Source organism: Embiotoca jacksoni, unplaced genomic scaffold, assembly GCF_022577435.1.
Source record: "Embiotoca jacksoni isolate LCO1_2020_lvr unplaced genomic scaffold, fEmbJac1.0.p SCAF_3, whole genome shotgun sequence".
NCBI lineage: Eukaryota > Metazoa > Chordata > Actinopteri > Embiotocidae > Embiotoca > Embiotoca jacksoni.
In genome coordinates this window covers 12124208-12138792 of record NW_027185381.1, presented here as the reverse complement: position 1 = coordinate 12138792, position 14585 = coordinate 12124208, and the positions used below count along the sequence as shown (strand labels likewise).

The window sequence follows — 14585 nt, the reverse complement described above, 5'->3', positions numbered from 1 at the left end:
GCATTTTGCTATTGACCTTCAGTCAAGCCCAAGTGACAACCAACATTGGTTTATGAACAGCCATTTTGAAGTTCGAGTTTGGATATTGGTCATCACAATCTTGCCAGTTTGGAGCCAGAAGTGACCTTATGTGGCCGAGCTGAAGGGGCGAGCAGTGGATCTGATTCGATTTGATTGGAAACCCGAGGACACCACGTTCCGCCCACTGATAGCGGAAACCTGACTGCACGACAGGCCTGTCAAACAAACTGAGGCTTATTTTCTAATTAATGACTGGATTATATTCAGATGAACTGCCAGAAAACTAATAAGGACTTTAACTATGAACACCAAAATGACCAGTGGAAAAAATTGATTGACTTAGCATTTCATGGAAAAGTTGAATGGTAGTCTATGACGCTGGAGGATTTTTGGAGCCAACCCCTGCCGCACTTGATGGTATTGCAGCTTTTTTTTCCGGGCACTTTTGCATTGGCCTAATTTTTCAGACCTGGATGCGACGTCCACTTTTATATACAGTCTATGGTCAAGCCCAGCAATATGTCAGGGCTGTTTTTCATTTTTGGGGTTACCAAAATTCATTTAAACTGGTGAAAATGCAGCCAGTGATCCAACATACCAGGACCCCCAACCATTATTAATTTACTCGGGGAGATTGGGGCGTGGGGGGGGGGCCTCAGGGGGCACTGAAGTTTTAATTACGCCCCTGTAAATCACTGCTCCTTCCCGGAAGTATTGCGTAACACAAAGATTGTGGACTTTCTAAAAAAAAGAAAACCTTTAACAAGTAAATATATGCAAACTTTTGACTTCCTACACAAATGCTACAACTGAGCATCTCTAAATGAGTCGGTTCCCTGACCCCCCCTTTTCCTCCTCCTCCTCCCCCCTCCTCCTCCTCCTCCTCATCATCCCCTTCCTGCCTGCCTCTCCCTCCTCCCCTCCCTCCCAGTCGCTCCCCTCTGACTACACTGTACACACACTCTCTCCCCTACCTCACACACACGGACGCCTGGACGCTGCAGTGTTTTTAAGAGTGTTTCCAACCCCGGATAGGAGGGAGGAGGCAGGAGGAAGGAGATAATGTGAAAATCCTGACCGTATTAATTAAAAAAAAAAAAAAAAAAAAAAAGCATTGAGAAATTACAAATCGAATGGATCGGCGGTCTGTTTGCGAGCGCTAAAACACGGTCAGAGTGTCATTGCAGACATGGGTCGCAGCGGTACGGCACCTTTCGCTCAGCTCCTTGGGGAGTGTTTTCACTGTCAGTCCTTCAGCACTGGAAATGGCGTTGTAATGCTGACCATGGAAGACGCAGCGGAGGCGGATGCCAGGGAATAAAGAAATATATGATCACCTGTGCTTTTCTTTGGGTTGGATTTTTAGTAGCGGTGGACAGTACCATGGTGAATTACCAGAAATACATTACTGTTATGCAGCTGGCTCTGGGGGTGACTGCCTCCAACAAAGAAAATTGTCTTCCACCCAGGAAGCGTATGTGGTGAGTATCAATCTTGGTGCGGATGATGGTGATGATGATGTGATGCAGTTTGGGAGAAAAGGGGGGTCTGCGATGAGCCGAGCCGTCGCCTCCCACGTCTCCTCAAATGGTGAGCGGGTCACGGAGCCAAAATGCGCCCGAGCTCATTCTCAAAAATGACATAATATTCCTGTCAGCCACTGCAGCCAGTCTGCACCATGTTGCAATCATCACAAACCTGCTGTGGTCGATACACGGGAGGTAAAGCAACCACTCCGCATGCTGGGAGTTTGTGTGCGTGCGTGCCTGTGCGCGCGCGTGTGAAGACAAGTGGCTTTAGCTTTGTCCTTCCTCTCCATTAGTTTGTAAAGTTGAATGCGTCGGATGATGTCATAGCCTTATCATTGTTTCTTTGCCTCCAACTTCATGTGCTACTATATGGCCTCCACCGCACTGCTGTTGTCACTGAAAATGTCCTCATCAAGCTAACCATGTGGTAAACCATCACCCTTCCTCCCCAACCCCACTCCTTTCTTCACTGCTGTGTAACTAATTAATAAAATGTAAAGCATGAAACATGGTCCTCTCCTGTTTTTATTTCCTGTGCTGCAGCCAGGCCTCTGTACACCTCTCATCGCCATGGCTATTAAACATTTTTTTATCCATATCTCTGCTCTCAGCATGTGTTTGTGTCTCGCCTATCCACCTATTCAGTGTCCTCATTACTCTGTGTGCCTGTATGCTACAGTATCTTGCAGTGACCACCTCTCGCTCTCCTCCTTTCTCCTCCTGCGGCCTTGTTCATTTGTTTACTCGAAGGCAGCGCTCCTTTCATTTCTTTTTCCTCACTGTAAGCAAATTGCTGACGGGGCTGCAACGTGTGTGACATGGTATCCCTAATTACAGCTGGATTACCATCTTGTTTGATAGCAAAGATGGTTAATTAGGAGTCAATAGGCTCAATGGCACTCTGATAGCGTCTTACACAAATTCAAAAGGTATCGCAGTGTGGATCACACTGGCTTGGCTCCAGTGAGAGGCTTGACTATTATCACCTCTTTAAAGCCAAGCTAAACCATTTCTGGGACGGAAACAAGAACAAAACACTGACGCTGAAAATCTCAGAGCATCCTGCTGGAGATGGAGGTAGATTATAACAATCAAAGGAGATTTATAGTCACTCACACAACCGCAGCCTGAATTTCAGAACATAAATTACCTCCAAGTTTAAATGACTCTATATTATGCAAATAAAGTGTACAAGATGTTTTTATATTTAGTAGATATTAATGTGGCATAATAAGGTGTTCCTGTATCTTTTTACTGCATCGTAAATTCTGATCTTTACAAGAGCCAGACCAGAGTCCCTTCGAAATGCTCAGAGGAGTGATGCCACTGAAGTCAAAGTGCTGCTGTAACCTCAGCAGGGGTCAGGAGCTTATCACATGCAGCTTTTTATCTCTTGGTCTCTTCGGCTAATCATATTCCTTAGTCATCCTCCTATTAGCCTAATTGCCCCCCTAAGAGAAGATAAGGGATTTCACTGAGACTCAGGACTCCTTTAATGTTTCCTCTGTTATTGTTGTTTTTATACTTTCATCTCCAGATTTAAGTAGATTTTGGAAGAAGCTTCTTGTCTCACTGTTGCACAAAGACTAAACTAGTTATGTAACTCTTTGAACAAGCTCTGATGTTGTTATATTGAATATGTTTTTACAGATTGAGTGAAATGCTGATATGGGATTAAACAATAATCGCTGAACTCTTTGTGTACAATAAGCCATTAGAAAAACAAACCTATTTAGTTTTGGTATTCTGTCTCTGTGTGTGTCACTCAAAGTATGATACATTTTGTTAAAACTAACAATTTTGCAAATTCTTGTTAATGTGCTTCGGATTTTTCAGTATTTTTTGCTACATTTTAAAAAAAGGCAGTGTTTACTATTAATACGCACATATTAGAAATTTGTGAAAGTTGTGTAATTAATCTCATTGCGCATGATCCCGGTATTTATTTTTGTCAAAGCCACTTTATTGTTACAAGGTGACGCAGTGAAGACTTTTCAAATCAGTCTGCATTTCAACTTCATGAGCACCACACAGTTATAGATTATTATAGATATTTCTATAGTTATAGTTATAGTTATAGTTATAGATATTTCACAAACAAATACTGCAAACTTGATGTACACTGTGATGAATTACTGTCTGCAGCAAATTTCAGGAATCTGCTAATCGGTATTTGTGCTCATGTACTAATCGTACACTTCCATCATAATCAAAATCCTAAAGCTACCTGAAATCAGAAAGTCTACAACATGTATTTGAAAATCATAATATAACATAATTTTATAAAATATGAGTGGTAATTTTATATACAATTAATAGCATTTGATGCATCATCGGGGGATTTATATCCTCTTAAATCATCATCTTCCTCATCTTCATTATTGTTATTAATGTAATTAGTAAGAAGTAGAAAGAATAGTTGCAGTTTCAGAAAGAGTAGCTGCAGTAATAGTCGTAGACACTACTCGTGGAAATTCTATTAAACTACCCTCCTCATGACCCAAACTGCCATCTATCATTTATGTGAATGTGAGTCACAGTTATTCCTCTTCTGACAAATGTCAAATGAATGTGGTGTAATGTTATGTAGTGTGCTCTGTCTTCATCTCATCTGAAAATTTTGTGTAGCTCAAGACCTTGTAAAACATGTGTCTGATTGAAATGCAGCCCAGTGACAATTTCAACTAAATATCTAAACATGGCCAGAAAACTGAGAGTGTTGGGTCAAGAACGGCAGCACGTTTTAACAACTCATGAATCATAAACCCTTAATAAATCCTGCATTATGTTCTTGAATGATAAAATGCAAAATATAAATGTGGACACCAAAAACATTATTTTGAATGTGTTGTTATTCATACGCTCGCAGAACACCTGCATTAATAGGTGACGGATCTGCCGAGCATCTTTTCTGCAGGGAGTTTAGAGAGCCGTTCTATTGGTTTAACCTTTTCCAACAAATAATATTTATAAGTTGATTAAAGTGACATTTTCAATCAATAGTATTCTCTACTTACTGTGTCCATTCTCAGAAATGCCAGAAAATATTCTGGATACTGTGGCAGTAATTATGATTTTTTTTTTAGTCCTCACTAAATGAGACATTTTATGGTTAAAGCGGAAGCTAAAATATGAGGATCTGCTGGTTATCTCTTTGATATAATTTTAAATTGTATTACATTTTAACAAAACTCTTTGAGCTCCAGTGATATTTGGTAACATCTTAAAATAAAACAAGATGTTGTCAGCTCTATACATAATCACGTTCAGTATTTAGAAAGGCCCCATTGATTATAATTGTCATTCACAACTATCTTTTGAGTACAGACGTGTGATAGGATGTGACAACAGTTTAAAAATGGCCATTTATATGAAAAAAGAGCTCAATGTGTCATTCTCGTTTCCTGTTTTGGGGTTGGTCTTTCTATAATTGCATCGTTAATTCTGTCCCATTTCTGGTGAAATGGTCAGAGCAGCTTCCTGTTCTGTTGATCTCAGCGAGTGACGGGGAGATTGCCCACCGCTCTGCCTGAACACCCACACTCTCCACCGACCGGGGTCTGCGCGTGCCATGTGCACACCCGGTGCTTGCTTAGAGGAGGCATAGCTCCGCTTGCCTTTGATAACGACTGAATAGAAGCAGCAGCTCTCTAAATTAGGATTAGTCTTTGCGAACAGATGTTGCTCTTGCCTGCAGTCTCAAAAACCCATTCTGTTCTTGCACACAACCAAAGATTAGCATTAACCTGACTTAATGAACTTTACACTCTGTTGCAAGCCTGTAGGGATAATACAACAAGTCCATTGTGTTTATGTAACACTTCATCTTATTTTTACCTGCTTCTTTTCTCTGAAAGAACAGAACAAAAGCAGATATATATCGTGATTAAAGCACTGGATTTTATTTGAATTGGCTGTGTATGATTGTGTTCCTCTTATAGTGTGTGTGTGCGTGTGTGTTTGTGTGTTTTATTGTGTCTATGTGTAGCAGACAATAGTCAGGATTGCTCTTCTTGTTAAGTGTTATATTAGCACTGGCCAAGATGGGAGGAATGAAGCGTAACATTGCCTATTGACCTGCTGATTAAACAGTAGCCGTTATTGCTTGAACTAATCGTACCTGATGGCTCCTCCAGGCAGACGGAGAGAGAGGGAACAGAGGGACGGCATAACGTCCTGCTACTGATTAATGTATGTGTGTGTGTGTGTGTGTGTGTGCGTGTGCGTGTGCGTGTGTGTGTGTGTGTGTGTTCACCGTCCTTTCTTTGTAATGGCACCAGGCGTCTGCTTGACCTTATCTGTGAACGACATTATTATACTCTGTAGTGTTCATCAGGCCATGAGAGGTCTTGGCATTGATCTTATTCCATTAATGTTTGAGGTTTGATATTTGAAGTAGAAGGAAACAACAAGCCAACACAACCTGTTTACCAGCATCCCTAAAGCTTGTGAACACGTTACAAGCTCTGTATAAAAACCGAAGAGCTAAATGAAAAGTTTTGTGGAGATTACAGCTTAAATTTATTTCCTCACTGGTAGAAGATGAATTTAACAGCAAGACTCCAGGAGGTATCTGCAAGAAATATGAACGTCACTCAGATTAAACACACACAATATAACATGTTAAGTAGTGATGCTGGTCCATGTTTTTGTTGTTTGCTTCCAATATTTATGCAATGCTAAGCTAACCATCTCCTGTGGCTTTATATTTTATGAACCAATATGAAGTGGTATTGATCATCATCAATGTTTTGTAAGAAAGCTAATAAGTGCATTATCATAGCACTAGTGAACTAATTTAAAGCTGGGGGTTTCAGCACCACTGAGTCTAAAGGCTGCACCATACACATGAAAAACCCACCGTTGACTCTCAGGTCACCAGGTGGTCACCTGACCTCACCTGGCTGACAGTGCATGAGTTGTGCCCTCCATTGAAGGCCACTCAAACTATTATTTTCAAATTATAATTTCATGAATACATGTCTTAAATTCATAAACGTGTCTTTTGACCTTCCAAAACTTTTATGCCAAATGCCCTTCGTCCATGTAAAGTTGAAACTGTGCTCACAAACATGATAAGTGAAAAGGAGACGTTACCATTAAATCTCATAGTTTTATATATTGAAACACATTGTACCTGCATATTTGTTCGAGATATAATTCACTGCACGTTATATCTGAGTCGGCAGAGTTGCTGGCACTGTTACATTATGCCTTTGTGGCCTGAAGTATTTTGGCTGAGATCCATCTCAGAATCAACATTCAAGAAATGAACCTCTGAATGTGCAGGACTGCACCAGACCTGTGATACAGTCCAAGCAGCTTTTCCCATCAGTCATGTTTGCTGTATTGTTTATGAGAACAATCTGAGGTCGGCTGTAATTCACTGCACATATTGTCGAATGCTTTTACCCAGCATTTCCAGCTAGTAAGCACCTGAGCCCGCTTCAGGCAACTAGGAGTCCTCAGGCCTGCTGCTGAGCACGCTAATGGATATCTACTGCCTCTGAGCTCCAGTGTATTGACAGGATTTCTCCTCATTGAATATTGCGTTAGCTAAATCCTTAGATTTGGACTGAGAAGAGAAGAGAAGAGAAGAGAAGAGAAGAAGAGAAGAGAAGAGAAGAGAAGAGAAGAGAAGAGAAGAGAAGAGAAGAGAAGAGAAGAGAAGAGAAGAGAAGAGAAGAGAAGAGAAGAGAAGAGAAGAGAAGAGAAGAGAAGTTACTTTTAACCAGTTAATTTTTTTTCGCTACAGCAGCATTTATAGATACAGGAAAGAAATAAAATAACAGTAAAAAATATTAAATATAAAAATGCACAGTATATACAAAAAAATAGAATAAAATAAAATAGAATAGAAGAGGCAGTAACAAAAGCATACATTTGTGCACCAATAGTCTGTATTTGTATATTATTACGAAACAGCTTGTTCTGTATGTAAGTAGATAAAAGCTAAATTCTGAAGCCCGTACACTGCTAGTTTACCTCTATCTTACTTTAGTTTACTCTAAAATTAAAATCTGCAGATTATTTTCTCAACCAAATAGTTTATAAAATGTTAGAAAATAGTCTAAAATTCTTGTCCAGGTTGCCAGGTGCTTCTGTTTTACCAACACAGAGACTTTGATTTCATGCTGATATAATACACAAAAAAGCTACAATCAGTGAATTTTTGGCATTTTTGTCAGAACAAAAATGATTCAAATGATTCAATGATTATCCAAAAACTCCCAAATGTAACAAATCATAATCATACCACCATATAAAAGCATGTATTTGTTGTAACTAACGGCTTATGTCATGATTAATAACCTATTAACTGATGCTTTATACATTACGCATGAGTCATTATTAAGAACAAGTCACAGGTTGCCATTTGGACACTTGTTCTGTCTTTCTAAATAAAACAGGTAGACACTCTGTGGTCTGAAAAGTCTTCTGCAATATCTGGACCAAAATCTATTTACCAACCAAATTTATTAACATCTGTAACTCTTGACTCTAGGGTCTGAAAATGAGAAATCAATAAGCCCTTATTAAAAGATTACAGACCGATTGCCACACATAAAAGATAAACACTGGCCAGAGAGATTCCTTAAAAGCTAGCAACCTAAAAGTTGGTCTTATGACTGGCTTACAACTGATCTACAAAACCTGAGTAACTAATTCATTAGACACTAATAAAGCCATTATTTATGGTTATTTTATAAAAAGCTTACAACTTATAAGTGAACGGAGCCTTATTAGAAAGTGCTACTGAAATAACATGGAGAATTAAAGTATAGGAGATAACTTTGTCTGGTAGGAAACCCTGCTCAAGATGGATTGATAAACTATATTCTCAGTTCAGTTCACATTTATTCTTCCCCGTGGAGTCGATTAATTTTGTGGCAAACACAGCACATTACACAGCAATTAAGACACAGACATGGGAAACACAAAGGGAATGAGAGGCGGAGGGTTTTAAAGTGGTCAGCTGGGCTCCAACAGTGCTGCTTAAGTATGTCATTTGTGAAGGGCACAACATTTCCTGAGAGTATTGGTGATAGGTCAGCCAAGTGTGCCTCCTCCCCACATCTCACCATGACCCAGCTACAGTTTGGCGGCTGAGGCCTCCAGAGCTGCCCAGGCCCTCTGTGTTTGAAGCTGCAGTGCTTTCTGAGCTTCCCTACAGGGCATCTGTGAAATTAATTATAGATTTCTTTAAATGCCATTTTATCCAGCAGGGGACTGTGGCATTTTGAGAAGCAGAAACGTGACCAGTGTTCTCCCCCTCATCTTCTTCGGTCTTGCCTGTGGCACTTTGTCCTGCTGTGATACAACCATGCTTGATGTGTGCTTACTTGGCCTGATGTAGTGCTGTTGTTTCTCTTTGTCCTCCTCCTGCCGCTCTCTCTGTGCTGACCTCAGGATACACCCCAGCCCGACCGCTGGCTCCATCACAGCAGCCTCCTCTGCGAGCACCGTTCAGGGCAAGCCATCACTTCGCCGCATCAAGGGCCGCATTCACAGGAGCAAGAGCCTGGACAGCCTTGATCTCCTCGACTCCAATGTGAGTAAAGTGACTGGAATGCAAACACAATGTAATAATTAATTATATCAACTAACCCCAGACACACAACATGTAAACAAGCCAAACCTAACAAGCCATAAAATAGATTTGGTTATGGCTGACATCACACAATACTGACAGATGCTCATACATCATCTGTATTACAAAAGCATCCACAAACCGTCCAATAATACACCAAATACAGAAACTTGTCATGTAAAATCTCCAAACATCCATGTTACAGTCGCAGTAAGGTATTAATACACCAAACAACGCCTATTTGTCCCTGGTAAAACCACAGAAGCAGTGACCTACAAATTACAGACCTAATATAATTGTTAAAGAGCACTTAACTAGGAGTTGTTTTCAGAAATGATTGTTTCTCGCTATTTTCAAATAAACTTTCAGTTTTGCAGAGCTCTCATATTCATACAAGGGCTGAAAGTATTTGCAACATTAGTACAACTTGACAAATTTAAGACATATTTATAAGAAATGTTCCTATTTGCTTAGTTGCAAATTTGAGATGAAATATTGAAACTACTCGTTTTTCTGTACTGTAAATAGGAAAACATTGCGAGAAACTAGTTAGCTTAGTAAAAAAAAAAACTGTAAAGAGAGAGAAACAGCTGTACAGTATTTATTTAATCCGCACAAAAACTGGCATGTAAAACATGACATGTTGTGATTTTGTGTTTATTATGAATTAAGCAACAAGATAAAGCATGTAAATAGTGGGTTTTGTTGGTGCTGGTAGGAAAATGTTGTTACTTTTGGACAGAGCCAGGATGTCTCCTCCTGTCTCCAAGCTTTATGCTAAGCTAAGCTAACCTAATCAGCTGCAGTTTGTAGCCTCAAAATGAAAACAGAGTAGTATCAAATATCCCATTATAACATTTATGATCTGTTCATGGATTAAAAAATGCGCAATGATGGTGAAATTTTGACATTCATATGATGCAAAATGTGTTAAAATGATTACTATTCGGATTCAATACTCACTGTAGTGGTCACTAAAAAGTTATTGGGTTGAATCATCACTTTTTCTCTTCATGTACACACACATCTTACATCTATATTCACATTCAAAAAGCAGGTGTCCCCGTCTTTTAATACCCAAACCGTTCCTAAATGCTCAAGGTGAAACTCCTGTGATCTTTAAATCTTTAATATCACATTAAATTATCATGACATGCTCTTTGGTAAGTGTTTTCTGATGGCATAATGATGAAAGCACAGATTGAGAGCTCTGATGTGCATAAATCAAAGCAGACACAGTTGTTGCACACACGTATACTGTAGCTTGTTGTTTCCAGACGGAGCAGCCGACTGCTGGAGGGTCCCGGCCTCAGGGGAATTATATCGTGTTGACAGCTCAGCTATTACCTGACTGAATATGAATTCAGCTCAAATGCTCAATCTCATTGAAGGATACCACAAAGCCCCTGAGCTGGTTGAATTATTGATAAGAGAATTGGTCGGCAATAGTAATAAACGCTTTTGAGAACAAGAGTTTTTATTGATTGCTAGAAACATTTTATTTCTTGCTTTTGCTGCTTTGCGGCTGCTTAAAACCCGATAACCAGATTTTATGCTTCAAAACACTTATAAAGCTATTTTATATACCATGATGTGTACTTTGAGCATTTATCCTTAATTCCAGTGGAAAGACTCTCAGCTTAGTGGTGCTGTGTGTCACAGATGCTGGTTTTTCAAAGAGACTATTAGTGATGCTTACAGCTTTGTGAGTCTGCATGCTAACATACTCACAATGACAATGTTAACATAATGTTAGCATGCTTATATTTTTCAGTCAGCACAAAGGACAACTCAGGCTGATGGAAATCTCATTCGTTTTTCAGGTATTTGGTTTTAAATGTACAGAAGCTGAAAATGGGCGTGGTTGCAGTTTTTTTTTTTTTTTAATACCATTATCCTGAAAAATTTTGAGAATATAATTATTTTGTTATCTTGACAAATCAAAGCTTGTTTACTCAAGATAAGAGATTAATTCATCTCAATAACACAAGAAAATAAAAGGCTGATTTGGTGGTGTTAGCTACGAGAATTGCTAGCCCGTCCCCTTGTACATAGTGTCCCCCACAGTGTCTCCACACAGCCCACTGACCCCTGCTGACTGTGACCTCAGACTTTTATCAACACATTTATGGTGGAGCTAATTTAGTTAGTTGATATGTGTACTTAAATGAAAATGGATGACATCCACCCCCCCTAAAGAGATGAAGGTGATGATGATGTAAGTTATAACTCCAAAACATGAGACAGTTGTGAAGATGCAGCCGGGCTTGTTTTCTCCTTAAATGATGAGGACTGATCTCAAAATTACCTCTAACAGAAAGACACAACAAAGCCTTTGCCTGTTTTTTGGCCTTGATTGAAGTCAGCTGCACTGATCAATAATGGGTGCTCTGTGATCTGACATGTTCAGCTTAAATCGGTTGCTGCAGTTGTCAAGACAACATCAGTGCATGCTGGCATTTCACAGCTGATCTCTGATGAACATTACAAGAAATAAGAGGAAGCGACCTTTTGTTTTCTCATGATGGGTTGATTATCTCTATCTGGACACAGTGAAATGAAAAATAATTGCAAGTACGGCCTTTCTTGGCTTCCACATAAACCAAAGTACTGGATACATTTTGACTTAAGGATGGCTCTACAAAAAAAAGGATTTATCCTAATTTATTCTCTGGTGATATGTGTTAAATGTCCCTTTAAAGTTTTACTCCATCTAGTAGCTGAGAAACTTTAATATGCTGAAAAGCAAAATTGTCTACCTGCTGCCTTTGGCACCTGAATCAATACTGTAAGATTCATTTTCTGTACAATTTCAAGACAATTCATGCAGTAGTCAACATATTTCAGTGTAAGTGGTAGACCAGCTGATCAACAGACATTGCCATCCCTAAAGCCAAATCACTACCACGGCTAAAACCAGTGAAAACTCCAAAGCACAGAGAGTTTGGCAGCACACATCAGTTACTGTCTCAGTCAAAAGAATAAATTGTCACGATTGACTGGACAAAAGACCTACATTCAAAAAGTAATTACACAATCAACATTCAGTTTCCATCCAGTGAACCTGGCGGTGATATGGTGGAAGCTTTTAGGCTGTAATTGACAGATTAGTGGTGGCCTTGATTTTGAGCCATGCGCAACCAACGTAAGCCTTCATCTGAATGGAAAATTCAGTGTGGTGTCACTGTATTCTCATATGCAGCCCAGCTCTGTAAGTCACAGAGAGTGACTTACCACATTGCGGTCATTTGTCTTTATGGCCTGCCACTCAGAGAAAGCTTCAAACGACTCAGGAGGCCACTATCTCACCGGAGAATGAGAGCTCCGCTCAGGGCTCCTGTCCTTTCCGTGGCATATTTCTTTTGTACAGGCTGTGTGTGCACTAGAGGAAAACTTGCTGACTTGCCCAAACTCAAATGCAGCTGATGGAAGTAACGGTCCGCCTTACAGTGAGTGATGAGACTGCAGGATGCTGAGCTGAGGAGCAGTTTCCAGTGCATCCTGAAATGTCACAACAGACACAACACTGCAACTGAGCCACCTGAGTCATTTCTAACAGAAAAAAATCCTGCCTGATTGTCTGTTTCAACAGACAAGTGAAGATATTAATCAACTGAGTGTATGAATTTAGGTCCATAACTATCATTGCCCATCAGTGTAGAGCTAAATAATCAATAGTAGTTAAGACTTTGTTTATATTGATTGCTTCTTTTGATTGCTTTTCTCTCTTGATAGTCAGGGGAGGACTTTGGCGCCTGGCCCACCCCCGCTGTCATTTGTGTTGGCAAGCAGCACACTTGTTCACAGAAAGCTTGAATCAGATTTTAGTGCTAAGGCTGCAGAAAGCACAACAGAGATGGAGAGGGGGGGTTAACTACAGTCTTTTATGCCACCCAATGCCTTTGTGTATAGCAGGAGTTATTTTTCTGTGTTCATCAACACTTAGTCCTATTTCAAAGCAGCAGCGTTTACACTATTTTCTTTACTGCTTTAGAGATATGTGTTTGGTGCATTTGTTCTTGTATCACACAAAATCATATTCTCTTTATCATTTGCAAAACTAATCTCTGGTATACAACCACTTTGTGGCTTTTCTTTGTCATCCTCAAGGACTGATGGTATGAATTAGTAAACTCTCAACTTTCTGGGGGATTGGCCTTCTATGCTGTGTGTGTTTTTAACGGATCAATGTTGGCATTATTCTGAAGGTGGCTCATCTTTGTGTGTGTTATGTTTCACAGTGACAATGGATGAAATCATCTCTTACACACAGATGTAGTTTTGGTGCAGTGTGGATGTTATACTGAGGTTGCTGTTTCAAGTACCTTGATTTTGAGAAAGATCTGTTTTTAATGCAGTGTTTTTCCTGCACTCTCAGCTGTTTTGGAAAATGTTAAAGGAATGTTTGCTGCAGAGGCTATAACCAGGTGAGCTGCAGAGAAGCTAAAACTGTATCAGCAGGAGCATATGCAGCTAAGCCAAGATGAAAAGCACAATTAAATTAATTACTCCTTAACAGATCAGGATCAGTCACCAGCTGGGCCTGAGGTTTGCTTTGGTCGAAGTCTTAATCTCTTATTAGTTCTGCTAGCCCCGTTCCACTCTTAAAATCCCATCCTTGGCTGCAATATGCCGTGGACAGAGGCACTCCCCCCTAACCACCACCAAAAAAGACCCAGTGTAAGCATTTATTCGCTGCTCAGTCTTACGAAATTGCTGCAGATGCATTTACGGAGAGCAACTGCAGCTGAATTAACCAATTTGCATATTCAGGGTCCGTTAGAGGGAGATTGGTCCCGTGTGATGAAGGCGTAGAGCTGCACGAGGGTGGGTGCGGAGGGCCGCACCTGAGTGGGACACACCACAAGGGCTGTGGAAAGAGAAAGAGGAGGCGGGTGGAGCAGCGTTCTGGGGGTGGGCGCAGGAGATTTATCACGACTAGCACTGTCGGAGGCCATATTGGAAGGAGGAGAAGGGGGGGTGAGGGGAGGCATTGTGATTGGAGCAGCTGATTTTCTCTCAGAGAGACAGGTTTGTTATGTAAGAACAGAGTTGAGTGGATGATTTTTTTTTTAATTATTTGTCCTTTAGGTGGGTGGCTCGAGGTGATTGGGGGGTTTGTGTGTGACACGGAGGTGGAGCTGACCATGCGTGATGCTTGTGAAGGTTGGATGTGTGATCCCCACAGGCTGCATGGTGGGGATGGCAGATGTTGAGCACATTTCTGGAGGCTGTGACTCAGGAACAAGGCCTGCCCATGTGTCCTGTGATGGGACATATGGTGGGTCACTGTAGGCCCTTTGCACTGTGTGTATTTAGTACCACCATGGCACACATCTTGTGGCAATACGATGACTCTGCAGCTGTCATTTTCTTTCACAAAAGCAATGGAACTTGACAAATTAAGATGTGCATTTATTACCATGAATTAATTATTATATGTT

At 40.4% G+C, this 14585-nt stretch overlaps 1 protein-coding gene across 8 annotated transcripts in view; it reads left to right on the top strand.

Moving 5' to 3' along the window:
• The first annotated feature begins 972 nt into the window (after window positions 1-972).
• tjp1b (tight junction protein 1b) overlaps window positions 973-14585 on the top strand; it is a 55673-nt gene continuing 42060 nt past the window's right edge. For all 8 annotated transcript variants that reach the window (XM_069163645.1, XM_069163648.1, XM_069163640.1 and 5 more), the window contains exons 1-2: window positions 973-1502; window positions 8961-9102. In XM_069163645.1, the coding sequence (XP_069019746.1) occupies window positions 1351-1502; window positions 8961-9102 (294 nt within the window). In that variant the 5' untranslated portion in view covers window positions 973-1350. The remainder of the gene's footprint in view (window positions 1503-8960; window positions 9103-14585) is intronic.